Source organism: Nipponia nippon, unplaced genomic scaffold, assembly GCF_047370975.1.
Source record: "Nipponia nippon isolate SJK-2023a ecotype South Korea unplaced genomic scaffold, ASM4737097v1 scaffold_2, whole genome shotgun sequence".
Classification (NCBI taxonomy): Eukaryota; Metazoa; Chordata; class Aves; order Pelecaniformes; family Threskiornithidae; genus Nipponia; species Nipponia nippon.
In genome coordinates, this window is record NW_028262336.1 from 2,841,431 (window position 1) to 2,860,462 (window position 19,032).

General features: G+C 47.2%; 1 protein-coding gene across 6 annotated transcripts; it reads right to left on the minus strand.

Moving 5' to 3' along the window:
- Positions 1-26: 26 nt before the first annotated feature.
- CTC1 (CST telomere replication complex component 1) lies at positions 27-17,950 on the minus strand. Of its 6 annotated transcripts, none has more exons than XM_087758073.1 (24): positions 17,833-17,950; positions 17,610-17,758; positions 14,786-15,032; positions 13,685-13,881; positions 11,955-12,099; positions 11,281-11,583; positions 10,987-11,115; positions 10,416-10,618; positions 8,686-8,860; positions 8,401-8,601; positions 8,039-8,165; positions 7,724-7,838; positions 6,920-7,382; positions 6,575-6,664; positions 6,142-6,285; positions 5,784-5,854; positions 4,963-5,072; positions 4,469-4,634; positions 4,133-4,219; positions 3,890-4,049; positions 3,343-3,407; positions 2,922-3,084; positions 2,654-2,780; positions 27-1,594 (listed from the first exon to the last, which is right to left on the minus strand). In XM_087758073.1, the coding sequence occupies exons 1-24, from the start codon at positions 17,851-17,853 to the stop codon at positions 1,416-1,418; spliced, it is 3,837 nt and encodes a 1,278-aa protein (XP_087614199.1). In that variant the 5' UTR covers positions 17,854-17,950; the 3' UTR covers positions 27-1,415. The 6 variants fall into 6 exon arrangements, 5 of the variants coding, with proteins under 5 accessions (XP_087614199.1, XP_087614198.1, XP_087614201.1 ...); XM_087758072.1 differs by having other exon boundaries at positions 10,416-10,642; XM_087758075.1 differs by lacking the exons at positions 17,610-17,758; positions 17,833-17,950 and adding an exon at positions 17,232-17,456 and having other exon boundaries at positions 10,416-10,642.
- Between the last annotated feature and the right edge of the window lie 1,082 nt (positions 17,951-19,032).

Below are 19,032 nucleotides of genomic sequence, written 5' to 3' on the forward strand. Positions count from 1 at the left end.
TATTCATATTACAGGACTACTTTCAGTTGCACTTTTAAACCAGATTTTAATCTCTTAATTTACATCACTTACAGTCAACATTTTCCTCAGGCTGAGAGGTTTTTTTTTTTGTTTGTGTTTTGTTTTCTTTGGGGAGGGTGGGGAGCAAGCTTCAGCAAAATCGTTACCATTTCACAGAAAGCAACTACAGAAAAACAGACTGTCACAGCAAACCTTGTGTAGAGCTTTGCTTTAAGCTGTTTTGGTAACCTTCTTAAAGACGGAGGCTCAGAACTTTGTTGAATTGTGGCATGCCAGGTCTTGTGCCACTCATGCTTTGGTCTTAGAAGCAGCCAGCAGGCCTTGAGAGGGAAGATATGTTACCCGTGCTCAATAAACCCACCACCTATAATTTAATATAAGGCTCAAACTAAGGGGGAAAGGGGAAAGGCAGGAGGAAACACTGAACAAACAAAACCCAAAACAGAGTAGCTGCTCAAATAGGCTGTCTGCACACAGAACACAGCAGGGAAGTAACTGTGTGTAACCTATAGCACAAGACAAAGGATCTGGATGTTACTTTGGCAAAAGCAAGTGCAGAACACTTGGTCATCACTGCAAGCAGACGGGAGAGGAATCTCTTCCAGTGGTGATCTCCCAAGTGTTGTACTGGTTAGTCTGCCATGACACTGTGGATACTGGCACGTGCCATTGCAGTCATCCCCTTCCTAATCAGGAACAGATGGGCAAGCCTGTAGCATGTTGTGAATTTGTATCACAGCTCACTGCCATCCTTTTGTTACCAGCCCCACATAAGGTTCAGGCCACTGTTTAAGCTGCAAAACAATGCCTGTATAGTCCTGCGATTTAGTACCATGATTTAGTTTCCAAACAGTAACTTATTCACTTCCTTTCTCTTCTTGGAGGAAGGAAATGCTTTTAAAACACCATTTTAATAATTTCTATTGGGTTAAGAAGACTATCCCTTGTGGCAACTGTACAGTTTTGCAGGAAGACAGTGAATGATCTGCAAAATGCCTGGCTCTGCCTCATAAACCAAGGATCTACTTTCTGCCTCATTCCCCATATAGCAAGTAAACCCTAATACTAAAATAGATACGGTGTTATTTAAACTGTATTTTAATAGCTTTATTTAGTAGATGCTACCACATAAAATACACACATTGTGTGCCCTAGGCCCAAAGCAAGCGCTGTCACGTAGTAAGTAGTGAATATCTCTCTTCCAAAATGTAGCCCAGTATTGCTGGTGGCAATGGTCCAGAATGACCATTCAGGAATTCCACAGGTCACAGCAGCTTCTTGATTGCACCCTTCACCCTGTGCTCACAGGCCTGCGCTCCCACTGGAAAGGAGATTAAAACGAGCTCCCAATCCCAGTAGGTATTTTCATAATTCCTCTCCCACTGGGAGGCATGTTAAGCAGTGGCTCCCTCTTGGCAGTGACTGGATGTCCTCCTAATTCTCTCGCTGTTCAGATAACTTAAGGCTTCTTGTTCCACTTCCTCCACATTCAGGCACAGCAGGCTCAGCCGAGGTCCCACTTGCGACACAAACTCCACTTCACCGCAGTGAAAATTTCTCAGCTGTGGTGGAGCTGAAGGGGAAAGATACAACCTGTAACAACTCAGTACAGGGCTCCCGCTCTGTTCTAGCCCACAGCTGTAGAAGTTGGTGTGGGAGGGAAGGCCTTGCAGCAGCTGCTTGGCATCCGCTAAACCTCAAAGGACAGCACAATTAATGAATCCAGGATGTAAGGAGATGAATGCATTTGGCCAGCATCCCTCCAACTTGGAGGAACAGACAGTTTACACTGTGAAACGCTGTGAACTACCTGCTGCTCACATAGCTGATGCACTGGGCTTTGTATCTTTTCTCACTATCAGCAACCTGGCCTTACAGACAATGTTACATGATAGCCAAAAGATAACGTCTCCAGAGCAGAGCTTAGCAAATCAACCCCTGCAGCGCCTGGACTCATACTCAAGCACTAGCGTTAGTACAAGCAGCTACGAGGAATGTCTCCTTAACGCAGCAACTGCACAGAGCTCAGACATCAGCACCCATGAATTCAAAACTCTTCAGCACTTCAAATTCTGTGGCCATGGTGAGGATTTCCAGGCCTAATCTTGACTTTACCTGCCGTCCTGTCTAAAGTCAAAACCCACTTCATTTGAGAGGCCTGCAAAGTAACCCTGGCTGGCCAAAAGGGGGGTGCTAATAAAACATGTTCTCTCCTGCCACCACTACCACACACACACACACAACCCGCACCCCCCCTCACTGACACCTTGGAACAATTACTGTCCCAGTTGTTTAGCTGATCTATTTTTCTGGAACCATACATAAAATTTGAACGGAGAAGCTCCAAGTTGTTCACTACAACTACAAGGACAATTCAATACTATTTTTATGCTTCTGTATTAAGTAGAAAAATTCAGATATAATATTGTTGTATGTAGTGATTTTTACAATACTATTTCTGTATTTTTGTAACCACAGTTCTGCTAAGACACAGAATTCACAATTTCATGGAAATCCTCCAGAGATCTTGCTTTGTGGGCAGTGAAGGCAGCTCTCCTTCCCCAGCCTGGTGAGATGGCTCCTCCCTTCCTTCCCACACTAAATATTACAAAAGCCAACAGTGCTTGCTTACTAGGCTGCAGGATCTTGGAGGGCTTCCTGTCTAGGCTGAAATCCAGCAGGATAGGGCGACAGATGAGAGGACTCCTGCACAGGCTCCTTAAGTAGCAAGCAATGAGATCCTCAGGTTCCTCCACACACTGAGGAAGGAAAGGTTGTGATGCCAGTGAACATGCAGAGGGAGGCAGGGAGCCACTGGAACACCCACAGCAAAGGGAAATCCAGTCCAGCCGAGGCTTGAGCTCAGCATGCTGCAATCGCTACCGGAATAACCCACTCACCCCCGTGCCAGTAGCTTCCCCATGCTGAACGGACACTCTGCCCCTGCTCTGCACACAGTTCTGCAGAGCTTCCCACTCGAGAAGGCTCAGGCCCAGCATTGCTGCCACATGCTGGTTCCTGCACAGCACCAAAGCTTCACCCGTTCCGTCCTCCACCAGCACCCTATGGAGAGAGCAGGCAGACTAAGATGCAGAGGGAGGTCAGGCCAATGCCCAGCTCCCTCACAAGGGTCATGTCCCAGACAGCGGATCTCAGTAGAGAGGGAGGTTTGTTCACGTCTGGGAAGACATGACAACTCTAACTTCTGTCTTTGCTATTCTGTCCACATCCCATCCTTGATCTGATTTTCCTCTCCCCTCTGTGGTGTAATTTGTTCCCTCCTACCCACCTCCCTCCACACCCAATCTCTACAGCGCTTACCGTGCACTGGCTTGCCTCACTCCTGTGTGGGATGGACATGGTGGACTGTGTCGGGTGCACCTCCCCTGAAGGAAGAGCAAAGCTACAGCTATGTATGGGTGGGTATAAGAGAGAGAAGGGGAAGGGCCATTGCTTCTTTTAACCCTCCCCTAATTAAGTATGCAAAGGATTGAAGAACTTCACTGCATGTCCAATGAGCGTCTTGGGAAAAGTTTGTATGGGGACAGAAATCACCTGCTGCAAGGTGCTGAACCCCAACAGCAGCGAACACGGGAAAAGCAGAGCATTAACAGAGCAGGATTCTCCCCCTGAATGTCCTTGCTTCATCCCCAGTCCCAGCTGTCAGCCTGCCTAATATCAGACGCGCGCTTCTAATCTGTTGTCTTTTTGGTCCCTTTCTAATAAACAAGTCCTTTTCAGACACTGGAAAAAGAGGTTTTGGAATTGGGACAGGAACTCTTATTTCCTCTACGCAGTAGCAGAGGATGTGTCAGAGTAGAAAATCTGCAAGGTTCCTCACAAATTATCTCTGTGGAAGCTTGAATACCTCTTTGAAGATGCTGCTGCAAAGTGAGCAAACCCATTGCAGGGACAGAGTCAGTACACAGGACAAGTGGCATAAAATCCGTGCCTGGGGCAGATGTTGCAGGTGAGGTTGCAAGCTGGATAGAAACACTAGTGAGGGGGGTGAGGCTTCTCCTGCAGGACTAGAAGAAACAGGAATGTGAGAAGCTTGGAACATAGAAACCTTTCTTGGGACGCTGTAAGTGGGCAGAGACCCTGGACTCACCTTGAAGGAAAAGGCAGGTGAGAAGCTGGCAGAGATATGATGCTTACACAGCTGGAGGCAATGTAGATGCAATAAACATTATGGAATCTGCAATTTGAAAGAGTAGATGTCAGAAAGGGCTCATAGAAACCATACCGCTCAGTTTTCTTGGCATGGCTGGGCTGGTCTTCATCTGTAACACGGTAGGAAAATCATTTGTAGCAAGGAACTGGGAGACACGAAGGCATGGGCAAGGGATGAGGAAAGTCCACAAGAGGAAAGATTCAGAGACGGTTTCAAAGACAACACGAGAGGTCAGAGCTGGAGCCCAGATCAGGACTCTAAAGACAGGGGTACCTGGAGATTTTCCGTTCCAAGTTCTGGAAGAGGATCTTGGCTCCAGGTAGCAAACCCCAGAAGTGCTGCAGATAGGCAGCAGCAATGTAAACGTCCACCACAACAGGGGAGCCTGAAGCAACTGAGATGCTGAGCTTCACGCTGTGATCGCTGGCTAGCAGACTCCCTGAGGAGACACAGAACCACACATGCCATGACCTCACACGCAGGCAGCACAATCTGCCACTGAGCTGGACCTGCTAGAGGTGTTTTCCTTCCCATCACAATGAGGCTATCACTGTTCCACCTCACAGATTTTCCAGGTACAGTATTCCCATTCCCATCCCCAACACACATGCAGTGTAGTTTCCCAGCCCTCTGACAGGCAACGGGATGCAACATCTTGGCCTACTTCCACTATTCTCAGATACAGGAGCACAGTTAGCCAAGCGCACTGCCTCTCTGAAACAGAAAGAATCAATTTGTTGTTACGTGACAGCCTGTCACAATCTTACCTTTCTGCTTTTGAAGGTTGAGAGTCACAGATGGCTTCTCATTCTTGGGAGAGGCACACAAGGTCCTCTCCACTATCTCACCAGAGAAAGAAACGAGGGAACCTGTGAAACTGAGAGCAGACCAGGATTTCTGTCCTGCCTGAAGATAAAGGGAGTGGAAGAAGGCCTGACTCAAGATTGCCACAAAGGACAGGGAGAAGTGGAGTGCTGTTGCTTAAGCCCAGTTTCAGGGGAATCTGCCCTTGAGCACCTGAGCTACTGGACTGAGGGCAGCTTGCTGCAGCGTATCCCACCCAGGGACAAGAAACCCCATAACTCGCTTTCTGCTTCCTCTAAAGGAAGAAGCCAACCAAGAAAAACTGAGTTTACCATAAGGCACTGGTGAAGATTTCAGTGTGCATGCATATCATCCCAGATTAAACACGCTTTGAACAGAAAAGCTTCTAACCCCAGTATTTGTTTGAGCAAGTTACGCTAAAACAATCAAAAACCAACAAAAAACCCTCACACATTCTTTTCCCTGCTGCGCCTGTTTCCACTTCTGACAGGAATTTAGCAGAGACCTTTGGAACCTAGTCCACACCAGTAGTAGCTCAGACTTTTTCTGGACACCATTTTGCAGTTTTGTCACCTGCAATCCCTTTAACTTTGATAAACAGGATGGGGGCAGCCTGGAATACTTGCACACAGGAAGATTTCCAAACCATATTCCTAGGGTGGATAATTCATCACTGCTTAATGTAGTACTGTCTCCAATAAAGATGAATGCAGACCTACTCCCTGAGGCATGGTCACATCTAATTCAGGGCAGACCAACGTACCTGTTGCTAAGTACTTCTGGAATGGAGGAAATTCTCTGGTCCATGCCTCTCAGCACCGAGCTGGCTGCCAGCTAGAAGTATGGGAGACACGGACTCAGATGGATTGTATTTTATGGCTGTCCCCAGCTAGAGCACTAAATACAAGGTCTGCATGCTTAGAGCTATGTCAAGCAACTGATGCTTCCTCCCCAGATTAATTCTGAGGCAGGAAAATGTGAAGCCCAGCAGCAGCCTCTGATGGAGCTTAGAGCAGAACAGTCTCATCAACAAGACATTCTGTATTGGTAACTTTCTGAGCTAGTTCTGGAGACATCTACAAGTTGCCTGTGAAAGCCCAGATCAATAAGGCACTGCATACCTGGTGCTCAGTCAGACAGGAGATCCATGTCTCATGCTGTAAGTACCAGGTATCTTGGACAGGCAGGCACAGGGGGCAGGATGACCTGCTCAGGAAATTTGCTGGCACAGGTGGAAAACAGAGCTTGTCAAACACTTCCAAGTCCTGAGAGAAGAGTGGTAAGGCAGGAAAGAGGACTATTAAAAGAAGGAGATGAAAGCTATATAGGAAAAAAAGGGCCACTGAAGAACAGTGGTTTAAAGAAAAAAAGAAAAAAAATCCACTGAACTCAGAGCTCTGAGAATTTTAACCAAACATAGAACTGAAGCAGTTCCTTGGCAAGATGAATGGGAATTCCAAGCCAAGAGCTTAGTCACCCTCTGACTCCTCAACTCCCACATGCAGTTCAGTAAAAAGTCTCCAGCAGGAAACAGCAAGACAATCCCTCTCTTACCGAGCAGTGGGGCACAACAAAGCGATACAGCCCATCCAGGTGCAGAAATGGAAACCATCGTAGAGACTTCCCCATGAAGAGCAGTAGTGCCTGGTGGGGGAGGGCGAAAAGGTGATCAGAAATGTTAGGAAAAAGGTAGAAAATGAAACGTACAGCATGAAGAGAGCAAGTCCAGCCGAGGATGTCTTGCTTGAGAAGTAAGGTTAGCACCATCAAGGATAACCAAGACAAAAAATCACTCTCTTGTTGATTAGAAATCTAGATCCTTAATTATCACACAGGCTCCCTGAGGAGCCAGCTCCCAGCCTTATCAAACCACTCCCCCAAAGCTGCCTCCCGCCTCACTTCTTGCTGTGTCATGCCCTCTTCTCCATCACAGCTGGTCTCTTCCAGCTCCGGTAGATTCCCACTGTCTCTGGAGTGGCTCCAGAGCCGAGGTCTGCCCAGCCACAGCACTGTGGCTTGGAAACTGTGCTGCAGCTCCTGCCCTTCTCCATCTTCTTCTCTGGGTAGCTGGTAATTGCGTAACATAAGACCCTCTTTCTGGGTAACCAAGAATAGGTGAGAAACACAGCTGGTTCTTCTAGTGCTGCTCTGGCCCTTCTGACAGTTCTTATCTCTGTGAGTATCTGGCTTGGGATCCTCCAATTTCAGCATTTTTGCCTCTGGGGTTTCCAGCTCAGATGTTAAGCTGTCATCATCCTTCTTCCTCAAAGAGGAGCCGTTTCCACTTTTAAGGCCTTTCTGGATTTGTCCTTCAGCAGCATGGAGAACCTGAACATCCTCAAAGTAGAAGTGCACATAGACACTGAAACGACAAACAGTAACAGTGAAACTCCCCGTTCCTGACAGGGGCGTGTCTGAAACAAGCGGTTATCTGGGAAAAGCAATTCTGGTGAGTGCCCCGCAAGTAATCAGCGGGAGCAGCGCAGAAGGGTGAAGTAGAGGGCAGCTACCAGGCTGTGTGTATTCTGAACAAAATGAAGATGGTGGGTTTGTTGCTGATAAAGATCTCCTTTCCTGCAAATAGCAAAGGACAGGTGCTTTGGCACTGAAATACTATGCTGATAAGCAGCTTTACCATAGTCCAAAATAGCTGTGGAACTGCAGAGTGATGATTTTAATTGGGCATTGAATAAAGGGACTTGCCTGGTTTTTTTCTCCCTCACATGCTCCAGATTTGCCAGCTGCTCCCAGGAGGGAAAATCAGTCTGAAGGAATCTCTCCACTACAAGCTGGTAGTTTTCCACCTGCAAGAGTGATCCTGCAAACACATCAGAGAAAGGAGCTGAGCTAATAAAAAGAGAATACAAAACCAGCAAGCTCAATTTCCTCATTTTAAAGTCACGAGGCCAGGCAGTGACAGTTCAGCATCTCCATACCAAGTCTCCTCTTCCTTGTTTTGGAGCTGGATGGCAGAATGCAAAAGCCCAGCACTCTCAAATTTAGCTTAGTGGGATGTACCTATGAGAGCCGTATGGGCAAAGGGGATACCATCCTTATGGGATATCACACAGGGGAGCGTGCTGCTCTTGTCCTGCAGCTGGAGGGAACTGCTCCTGGAGGAGACTCTCAGCACACCCAGTAGTATCTGCAACAGAAAGGAAGCTGCAAAGAGCATCAAACACTTCTGATCTGTGAAGGCCATAAATCAAAGCGTGCATAGCAGCAGCCTGAATTCAGCCTGTGTTCGACACACCACAGGTGAGGAAAGCAGTGTCATTCCCTAACAGGAGGAACAGGCATGCATCAGACAGGGTGCTGGAAGGCATGGGAAGAACTGGGAACTCTCAAGGCACAGACAGTAAAGGGAACAAGGCACTTACCAGTCGGGGCTGGAAACTTCCTGCTGAGAGTGTGCAGTAAGACCAGGCCAGCCTGCGATTCAGCTCCTGGGTGCCCATGTGCTGTGCCTCCAAGGGGGAAAGCAGCTGTGATGGACTGAAGCCTTCCCAGCTCTTCTGTTCTGCCATATGGCAAACTGCAGACAGAGATGGGGCCTGGCACGGGGGGTTCAGGGTCAAATACTAAGAAAAAAGAAAGAAAGAATGAACCAGCTGAATTTCTTCCCATCAGACAAACAGAAAACAGCTCACAGAGCATTTGCTCACCTTCTGCAGGGGACACTGGTGTATTTTTGCTAGGATTTCATTATAAATATCTCTTGCCGCCTCTCCATCTGGCACCACAGTTTGCAGAAGGGGGACAAGGAACTTCTCAGCAGCTCCAGGGTTTCGGTGCATAGAGCTAAGCAACAGTCGACGGCGCCCAAAGAAATAAGAAAACCTGAAAAAAATGAAGACAGTTAGAAGCATTAGCAGTCCTCACTTCTTAGTGAGTTTTGCATGTAAGTCAGGGATTCCTTCTGCTTGTTATGAGTGAATGCGCTGTGTAGGACAAGAACTAAGGAAAGTGCAAAAAGAACATGAAGTGATTAAAAAAAGGAACACTGAAGGGCGATGCAGATCTATGTCAGGCAAGCAGACAAGGAACAGGAAACTATACAGACTGGCAAAATCTCAAAACTCCAGTGGACAAAAAAAACCCCAAAAAACCAAAAACAACAAAACAAACCCACTCGAAAATAATCTTCCTCTAAGTCACACAAATGGACCTCCATGCATTTTGGCTAAGCTTGATATGATTACTCCTGTTAGGTATACTTGGCTTTCTTTTACAGGATTAAAAAAAAATAATTAAAAAAAAAATAATCACAAGGCAGAAACCACAGCTCTTGTTCCAACATTTTCCTTGTGTTGTGTTCCTTTCAGAAGTTTAGTTCACTGGTTTTGAATGCCTGGATGCGATCACACTGCAATCAAAATATGACTTAATAACAGAAAGTGAACTCAAATAAAAAGAGATAACAACTAACTCACTAGAACAATTTTCAAGCAGTAGCAGGACTTAACAATCACATTTAAAGGAAGTGAAAAAGCTAGTAAAAACTGAAACTTATAGCTAGCATCATTCCCAGGGCAAAACTGAAGCTGTTTTATTGGAAAGCATGGTAAAAATTCCACAGTGCCAGTAAAGCACAGGAAGATTAAGCGTTCTATAAGCTGCTATTTGACTGCCGGAGGTTAAATATATACATTTTAGCTTTTAAAGTCCAAGGCAGCAGTTACAGTGATCAACCATAACAGTTCCAGAACAAACACAAATATTTTCACTAACAGAACTCAGAAGTAAACCCAGAAACTGGCCCACAGCTGTCACATGAACAGAGTGCAGCAGTCGGGGAGAGCAGGAAGCCATCTGGAAGACCCAGAGATAATCACATGTGGGAAAATCTGCTAAGACAGAGGCTCTCAAACAAATGCTCGCACTACTGGCAATACTCAGAATATCTCAAAGAGATATGCTGAGCAGCTGCCGCTGCTCCTGTGAGCAGCCAGGACACAAGAGCCTTTATATCGGTTGTGATCTGGTTGTAGCAGCAGTTTCCAGCTCCAGCCTCAGTGCCCACCTTGATTTGTCAAGCAAACTACATTGGCACGCACACATCCCTACAGTGCTTCCATGTTTCAGGACAAAACTTCCTAGGCAGGAGTACATAAGCACATTCTTTGGAGTGCTGCAGCTTCCCCAGAGCAGTGGGCTTACTGCACACGCACTTGAAAAATGTACAGGACTTTCTCATAAGAACAACTGCAAGGTACAAGCAACTGGACATGACATGAAATCTAGAATGGCTTACTTAGGCCAGTAAACCAGAAGCAATTGCTGCTGCTATTAGTACCCAAGCACAGTAATTTTGTGAACCCTTGGTCTAGAAGACACCCAGGTAGCCTACAAAGCACATTTACGTGTAGCCTGACTTCAGAAGAACTGTCCTCACCTCTCCTCAAATGTCTCCAGGAGGCTCACCAGCCAGAGGTAGAGTGGCATACCAAGATTGTAGCGGAAGAGCAGCTGAAAGTAGAGATTTCCTGAAGAGGCCGGTGGCTGGTAGGGGGTGCTGAGCCTTGAAAAACTCTTCAGCACAACGGTGCTGCTCAGGCAAGCACCAAGTACAATGAAAGGGAAGGATACCAGAGGCTTCTGCAGGAGGTGGACATCGATAAGCTGAGATACACAGACATACAACTTAAGAGAGGAGATGGCTAGTCTGCCACCACTCCCCAAAACCATCACCCCACCCTAAATCCTTTGTCACTCTACTGGATTGTCTATAAATCCAATGGGCCTGAGGGACCTGACACTGCTTAGGGAGAAATCAGATAAGAAGAATTACCGAGACAATAATAATGACCAAGCCTAGACAGTAAGATCCCCGATTTCGTTCCAGATACTTGCTGAAATAATTCCCATGTTCCCCTAGTCTTCTGTTGACCCACACACTTGTGAGCCATCCCCAGGGTCCAAGTCTTTTCCACTGAATGCTTTATGCCTGTTAAGTCTCAGCTTACCTCCACACACGCTCCTGGTCGGAGTCCACGTGCAGAGTTCAACAACTGCTGGTAAGCAAGGCACAAGCAGACTTTGTCATCCAGTAAAAAGAGACCAGCTTGGACATTGAGTATTTTGGTGATAGTTCCCTAAATAGAAAGCAAAGTTACAGGAGTGTAGAGAGTCCCAGAACATAAGAGACTCATAGCCCTGAATGACAGGAAAATAAATTAATGATGAAACTAAGACCTTGCAGGCCAGGGGCTGAAACCCTAGAGCATGAGTGGGTGAAGGCTAACCCTATGAATCCTTACCACATATGAGATGATCTTGGACTCTTTGGTTGATCCTAGCCTCTCCTCTTCAACTCCCACCTCCAAGGAATCACTGAGCTGCTCAGCAACCTCAAGGGAAGAAGACTGAGTGGATTCTCCTTGCCAAGCACTGTCCAGCGGCTGCTCCCTCACCTGCTCTGCACAGTAGGGCAGAAGGCAGGAAGAAACACCGGTGACAAACATCCTTTGTCCAGATTTCTTCAGGCTGGACATACTCAGGCCTGTTACTGTGTACCTGTGACCCAACTTGAGGATATAACGCCATGCCAGCTGGTTGGGCTTCTAGAGCAGAGAAACCAAAAGCAACATCAGCATCTCCTGCACTGGAAAAAAATTCTTTCTGACCCCGATAACCCCACCCAAAAAAACTTTTCCTTTAAGAGGACTGCCTCACACTCTTAGCAAAAGGGTGATGATATCTGCAAGATGTTCAGGGACAGTGCAACTGCATGAGGGAGGAAGAACACAGAAGTAGACTTCTTACATACAGAGACTATTGCAAGCTGCATGGAATTAAAAAAAAAAAAAAGAATCACTAGTAGAAGGAAGAATAAATCAAACTGGGAAGTCATGGGCAAGCTTCAAAGAATTCAGCAGCTGGCACATGCACAAACACTGATAGTGACATTGTGAGCAAAATTCCAAGGACTTACCTGCACCAGCACAGGGACCCAAACAGCTGAGGTCAGGCACTTCAGAAACAGAAAGAAGAATGTCTTGTGGCAAATACAAAGGAGAGGCCCGAGTCTGGCCAATTCACCTCCCACAGTGAGCTTTGATCTTTTCTTACATGGAAACCTAGAGGGCAATTGAGAAGGCAAGGGAAATCAGAGATGAAAGAAGAACTGAAGGTGTCTCAAAAGCAAAATAAACAAATATGCAGCACACACTTTCTGGAAATAAAAGATCCAACAACATAATATGGACCATCTCCCAGAGAGGTTTTCAAAACAATATGTGGCTACAAAAGTCTTACTTTAACTTCTATGTACTAAGTCCCTTTGACGTTTTAAAAACCTTAATATTTGAAGACAGCAGGGTTGTGTTGAACAAATTCACATGTTCCATGACAACAGCCAGATTATAAAAAAACCTTTACCACAAACAAGAAGCTAATCATAGACCAAAAGGGGGAAAAAAAAAAAAAGTCACAAGCAATTCTTCAGCAGAAAACAGAACTCAGCTTTGTAGATCCATGGAATGTGAAGCTGTGGAAGCTCTAAGCCTATAAAGAAAAGAGGCCTGAAAGCAACAATGGAGTCTTCCTAACAAACTTGGCACAGGGTGAAAGAGCAGCAAAACTGAAAGCAGATGAGAGGAGAGAGAGGTGACATTTCTTTAGTCATTTCAAACTTTCATTTAAAAGAAAAAAAAAATTCATTTCAAACAAAAAATTGTAGTTTCATTTGTCATTTTCATTTTAGCTCCTACTGGACTTGAATATAACCATCCCACTTAGTCTAAACAAATATATTATTGATTCTAAAACATGTAAACAATTACGTAACTTTATGACATTTTTTTAAAAGAAATACCAGGACATCCACACACGCAAGTACCAGGAACAACATTTAATGACTTTATTGGTAACATTTTTAGAGAGGGAGCATGGAAAATGGGTCAGGTATCAGTGAACAGCGGAGGAGCTTTATGTTTAAAGGCTAATAGTGTACACTGAAATATGGAAATAGTTTTCTTGTTTAAAACAAAAGAAAACTAAAAAGAAACTAAAGCAGCCTGACTAGGGACATTTTATTGTTATTAATTTCCATCAATAATTCTCTACTGAAGAATATAAAACACGATCTAGCACAACCTGAAATTATCAACTTGAGTAAGATTTGTAATTCCATTGGCTACATTTTCACATACTGTAAGTATTATTTCCACTAAAGGCAACAGTTACTGTTATCAGCTGACATTTAACTGGCACCTTTATCTCAGCAATCTGATAAGAACTTGACCAGCAGTGTGTATGAATTTCATATCAGAATCTAGAATTACTTGCAATAATACTTTTGGTTCACTCTAGGTTAAAAAAAAACAACTTGTGCTAATCAAAAGAGTAAATTTTAGCCTCAGTGAAAGCCGAATCATCACTTTGTTCTCATGTCCTTTCTGTAGTATAAAAATACATCCAGAAATAATTAAAATTTGTCTTGTTTTGACAAAATACAGAATAAAAACTTCCAGTAAAGTCCTGGAAAACAGCTGATTAATGAAAAGTGGCTTTATTGTATGACTTTTACTTCCATCGCTCGCCGTTATACTTCCACCTGTGGCAGAAATAGAATTTGGCTCTTCCTAAGCCAAGTGCTCTTCATGGTACCTGCCAAGCCAGAGCAACAGCGCTATGATGGAGTTGAGCACACTAGGTGTTTACCTGGAGGTAAGCAGTGGCTTGGCCGATGCTGGGTAGGCGACTGGAATGCTGTCAGGTACTTCCTTTGGGAGATTTACTGGCATTGGATCCACCAGGATTTCCACATACCCTTCTGCGCTCTGGTCTGTCTGTGGTATATACGACCAGCTTGGGAAGAGTAACAGTGACTCCAGCCACTCAAGTTCAAAATGTAGGAGCTAAGGCAAGAGACAAAGAGATAAAAGCTTGAGATGAGTTACAGTATGTTTTCTCAGAATTACTTACAATCTTCATTACTAATTTGCCCTTGCATGCACATCACAAACTCCTGTTCTACTGCTGGGCTTCATTATTAAATGAGAGCAGTGTTTTCTGCCCACTCTCCTATCTTGCATGGAGAACTTCTGTCCTTCCAGATACAAGTCTGGAACAGAGTTGCTGAGCTCTACAGCCAGCATTTCCTGGGTTATAGCCACACCCTCACGGCAAGGTGATAATTAATTCCCTGCAAGGCTTAGTTATTTTCAGATTTTTTCTAAAATTCTCACCTGCTTTCTTTTCCCTTGTGTTTTCAGTTGGAAGTTCATACCAATATAAGTTTTTCCCAGTCTTCCCCTCCTTGGAAAGCACAACCTCAGTGCTCTTTCATCACCACTCTAGGGGTTACCTCTTATCTAGACTCCCCTTGCCTTCTAAGACCTTCAGAAGTCTTTGAATTCAATACCACTGTCACGCAAGCTGTTATTTCTTGAAAGCATGTCATCAATGCATCACTGAACACCCAGTACGACTCTCTAGAAAGTTATTTCTGCTCCGCTAGTTGGCATTCAACAAATAGAGGGTAGTGCTATGACCTCCAGATCTCCCAGGCCACCTCGTACTGTTGAGAGTTTAACAGAACTGTACATTATGCTGTCTCTTTTTTCCAGGCCAGCGCATTCAGTGTTTGTTCTCCTAGCAATGACAACTTCGACATGTTCTAGCTTCTCCCCAGGATCTGAGTGAGCTTGCTGTTTTCCTGCCTGTTACATAGATGTGTTATTTCCCTCACTACAGACTTCAGCAGACTATCTGAAGCCCCTGGTGGTCTGCAGCACAGAATCCCTCAGACCGAGGACATACCTCACATGGAATTATCCCAGTATTGTCTTTCACGTATAGGCAACCAGCTACCAACTTTTCTTTGTCCTCTTGCCTTCCATCTGTCAAATAGCCAACCAAGATCAGGTAAGTCCTTGGCAAAGCGCTCTGCATGGGTAAACCACCTTGTCCTTGCTGAGCCCATTCTTTAAATTCATTAGTGCTCCAGGTCAGCTGGCTGCAGCATGGCGTGCGCTGCTGACACTGTAGGTCAGAGATGGAGATGAAACTGGAAAGAAAAGAAAAGGAAGACTATAGAAAAAAACTCAGCCTGCAAAGTTTGGGAATTACAGCGATCACTGCAGTGGACAAAGCTTGGCTAAGTCAGAAAAGCCTTAGCTATCGGCATGGTCTGATGATACCACATGGCAAGAATCAACCCGTTCACTGGCATTTATCAAGGATCTCTCTCAGCTCAGTCAACGTGTTCTGCTTGAGCATCATCTCTGAAAACAGACACCCTTTGCTACTATGGTCACCTGAGCAGGCATGCAGAAGACTTGGGGGGTAGGGGTGGGAAATCGAGAGCTGATAAAATGGAACATGTTTTCAAGTACCTGTGGGGGGAGGTGAGAGAGAGAACAGTTATTAGTTCAGACATTTTTAGCTTGAATGGGAGACTGTGAGAAAACTCCAACAACTGCTCAACACAGTTTACATATCAGTAACGAACACAGGTAAATACAGACTAATTCCATCATCTGGTGCTAAAAAGTGCTGAACTGCAGTAAAAGCAAGGCTGAACAACTTCTAGATGAAGACTGTAACAGTTTTGGAACAAATTCGCTCCTGTGGATAGCCTACACGATACAAAGCTGAGGGGTGGCAAGCCAGTAATCTTAGACTGGGCCTTCACTTATAAGAACACAGGCAAGCTAGCCCTGAATCTTTCCACCTACCCTCCTGGCTTTGGGGAGAGGGGGGAGAAGGAGATGTAACATCAAATCAACCACATGTGAAGCTATCCACAGTTTAGCGTCTATCATGCTTAGACTGACCACGGTACTGCATATGGGAGAACAAGGCAGCATCCTCACTAGATTCTAAGCCTTTTCAGTGTTTATATGACCACAGCAGCGTTCATCATTGTTGTTTACATCCTGGCTCTCTCTACTAGAGAATTAACAAAAATCCTCTGTCCACGCTAACATCAACACTGGAAGAGCAAATACAAACTGGTCTCCAGCTAGTGATTTTGGTACTTGTTTCCAGTGAGGTTAGCTGACAATTTTAGGCTCTGAAACTGGAGCTCTATTCACAACACCCACTTGCTCAGTAGCAGGACATAATCAAATTCAGAGAGTATGAATTTGAAGAGTTTCACTTGATTAGTCAGGTTATCAAAGGTTCAAAGCCAGAAACCAGTCTAGATGAGTGACGGGTCTGAATCAGCTATAAATAGTATTTATATAAAAAATTAATCAGAAGTGATAAACTTATGCAAGTATCTATGTTGTGTATTTGGCAGGAATCTGAACAGGAGAAAGATTAGCTGAAAAGGACGTAAGCAAACTGCTCCACCCTCAGAAACAGAGCAGCACCGGGAATACTGCTGATATCTATGATCAACAAGGAGAACACATGAAGTTCTCATCACATGTGCTGACTGCTTTTTGGGAGAAACCAAAACTACAGCAGTACACTGGATCCTGGTTATCACGTACAGAGAACTAACTGGACCCTCTTCTGGTGCTTCAGAGCTTGATGGTTAGCTGTGATTGTAGTATGCTGCTCACAAACAGACCATTGGCCTCATACAAGACAAATATCAACTACCTTCAACTCTTCTCCATGAATTCCCCTGAATATAAACCAAACTCTGGTTTAAACATCATAAAATACAGTCTATAGAAAAAAATATGGCTTCGACGAGATCAGATGAGCTGGCGTGAAAGACCTGCCATCGACATTTATAAACTATTAGTATAAAATTAAAGGCCACAAGTCCCGAATCAATTCCAGTTGACCTTTGTCCCAAAATCAGCTGTACCAGGGGTTTTAATAGACAGTCTCCCACCAAAGCTGGAGCAAGAGAGATATAGATCCAGATGAGCCAAACATTCCCACCTAGATCTCTCTCAGCAAGCTGCGTGTTTTTCATGATGGCAAGCACCCAAAAGCCTTTTACCAACTAAAATATAGACCATGCTATCCTAGCTTCCTCCTCTGTGAGAGTGCACACTCAAAGGCGGACCTCAGCTGGCCAACAGCCTTGGAGACGATGCCCAGGAACAGCCTCCTGAGCAGACCAGCAGGATCCAGCCGGGAAGCCGCCGTGCAAATGCCGTGCAGTAGAGCAGCTCGCTCTCAGCGAGATGCCCTACTTTGGTTACACACTCTACCTACCACAGACTAGCGGATACGGTGCTTAATCATACCGCAAGAGCGATCGGGGGCGCATCGAAGCCAAGAAAAGGCATGCGGTTACCCGTCTTCGACAACATCCCTCCCACACCCAGCATCCGGGGCAGGCATCGCACATGAACGACCGGCGCTCGCCTGGCGGCGGCGGCGACGGCGGCGGCTGCTGCTGCTGCTGCTGCTGCTGCTGCTGCTGCTGCTGCTGCTGCTGCTACAGCCGCCGTGCTGCGCTCCCGGGAGGACCCCGCCAGCTCCGCTCCGCCGGCCCGTGGCTGCAGCCGGGCCCTCACGGCGGGACGGGGAGGGGTGGGCCCCGCCGCAACCTGCCGCGCATGCGCGAGGGACGAAGGCGGGCACCGGGGACACCCCCCCCCCCGTCCCCTCATCCCTCTCCGCCCCTTCTCTCGCCTCGCCTCCCCTCCTCCCCTCTCCGCCCCGCGGTCACCTGTAGCCGAGCGGCAGGTCCCCGCCACCCGCGCTCCGCAGGCGCTGCAGCACCGCGTCCAGCAGCGGTGGCTCCGGCCCGCCAGGCCCCTCGCGGGCAGGGAGCGCTCGGCGGGCGAAGTCCCGAGCGGCCTGCAGCCAGCGCTGCTCCTAGGGAGAAGCAGAGAAACGGGGCTTCAGCGCCGTGCGGCGGGGAGGGCCCGGAGCGCCCCCGGCTCACTCACCGCCGCGCTGGGCTCCGCCATGACGGCGCCAGGCCGCGCCGCGCGGCTCACGACGTTGCCATGGCGACGCAACGGCGGGAAAGGCGCAGGGCCCGCCGGGAGCGCCGCCGAGCCGCGAGGCCGCCGGGCTCCGCCCCCTCCCTCCCCTCCGGCCAATCGCCGCCCCCGCGCGCGGCCCCCCCCCCCCCCCCCCCGCCGCGGGGGCCAGCGGGCGGGCGAGTGGGCGAGCTGCAGCCGCCCCTGAGGCAAACAGTGTCACAATGGCGGGGAGAGCCGGTGCTGTCACCGGGACCGTCCCTCACGCGGAGGGCTGGCGAGAAAGGGGAACCCGGCAAGGCTCTGCCGGCCGGGAGCCAAGCGGCCGCGCTGACAGACAAGCTGAAATCCAGCGGCTGTGAGAGGAGGGTGGCCAGCTGGGCTCGGTCCCCTTGGTGGCAAGTAGCCACGGAGCCTCGGGAAACACTGAAGGCCTGGCAAGGCCAGAGGGAGACGGCGGGGAGGGAGGGTGGCGTGGGCTTGGCAGTTCTGGCGAAAGGTGGGAACTGGATGTGCGCTGATGCATTTGACATTAATGTAAATGTCAAACGTGCGGCGGGGCTGTCAGAGCGCTCTCTCCTACCCGAGCTGCGGGAAGAGTCAAACGTGAAGGTTTGCGGGGATTTCTCTGACACTTGTGTGGTTCTAGAGAAATGCTTTTTCTGTTTTTGGAAGGCTGAAGCTCCGTGAAGATTGAAGGGTGTGCCTCATCCTCTCATATGGCGGTTTGTGATAAGTCTGAAACAATCCATTAAAAAAGTGATTTCCTCTTCCACAGAATGTGCTCATCAGTGCATGAGGATTTTTCCTTTAGGGGCTAATTTTGTATTGTCCTTGTTCAAAGCAAGGAAGTTAACTCGACAAAACTTGGTAAACCTTTTCCATCTCTATCCCTGGACGTGGCTGCAGCCTGATAACGGGTTATCCTGCCATTTCCTTCCCTCCTGGAACCTGCTGCTGGAAAGTCAGAGCCGTTCCAAGCCTGAAGTGCAGAAGAGAGCTACGTAGCTGTGCGGCCCTCGTTGTTTTGCCCTGCGGACGTGCCGTTACTGGCTTCCATACAGCAGATCAGCAGCTCTGCGGAGGTGTTTGGCCTTGTCCGCAGCAATTCAGGCAGCGCATCGAGGGAATTGTACGCGCGTTCTGGGCTTACGCACGTGAAAC

What these genes read in the sequence shown, in the direction of transcription:
- CTC1 (XM_087758072.1), bottom strand. Translation starts at nt 17,853, where the DNA reads ATGGCGGAGCCCAGCGCGGCG. An exon ending in TGGCGGAGCCCAGCGCGGCG is followed by an intron (nt 17,759 to 17,832) that starts GTGAGTGAGCCG and finishes GCTTCTCCCTAG; the next exon opens with GAGCAGCGCTGGCTGCAGGC. An exon ending in CTGGAGACATTTGAGGAGAG is followed by an intron (nt 8,861 to 10,415) that starts GTGAGGACAGTT and finishes CATTTTTTTCAG; the next exon opens with GTTTTCTTATTTCTTTGGGC.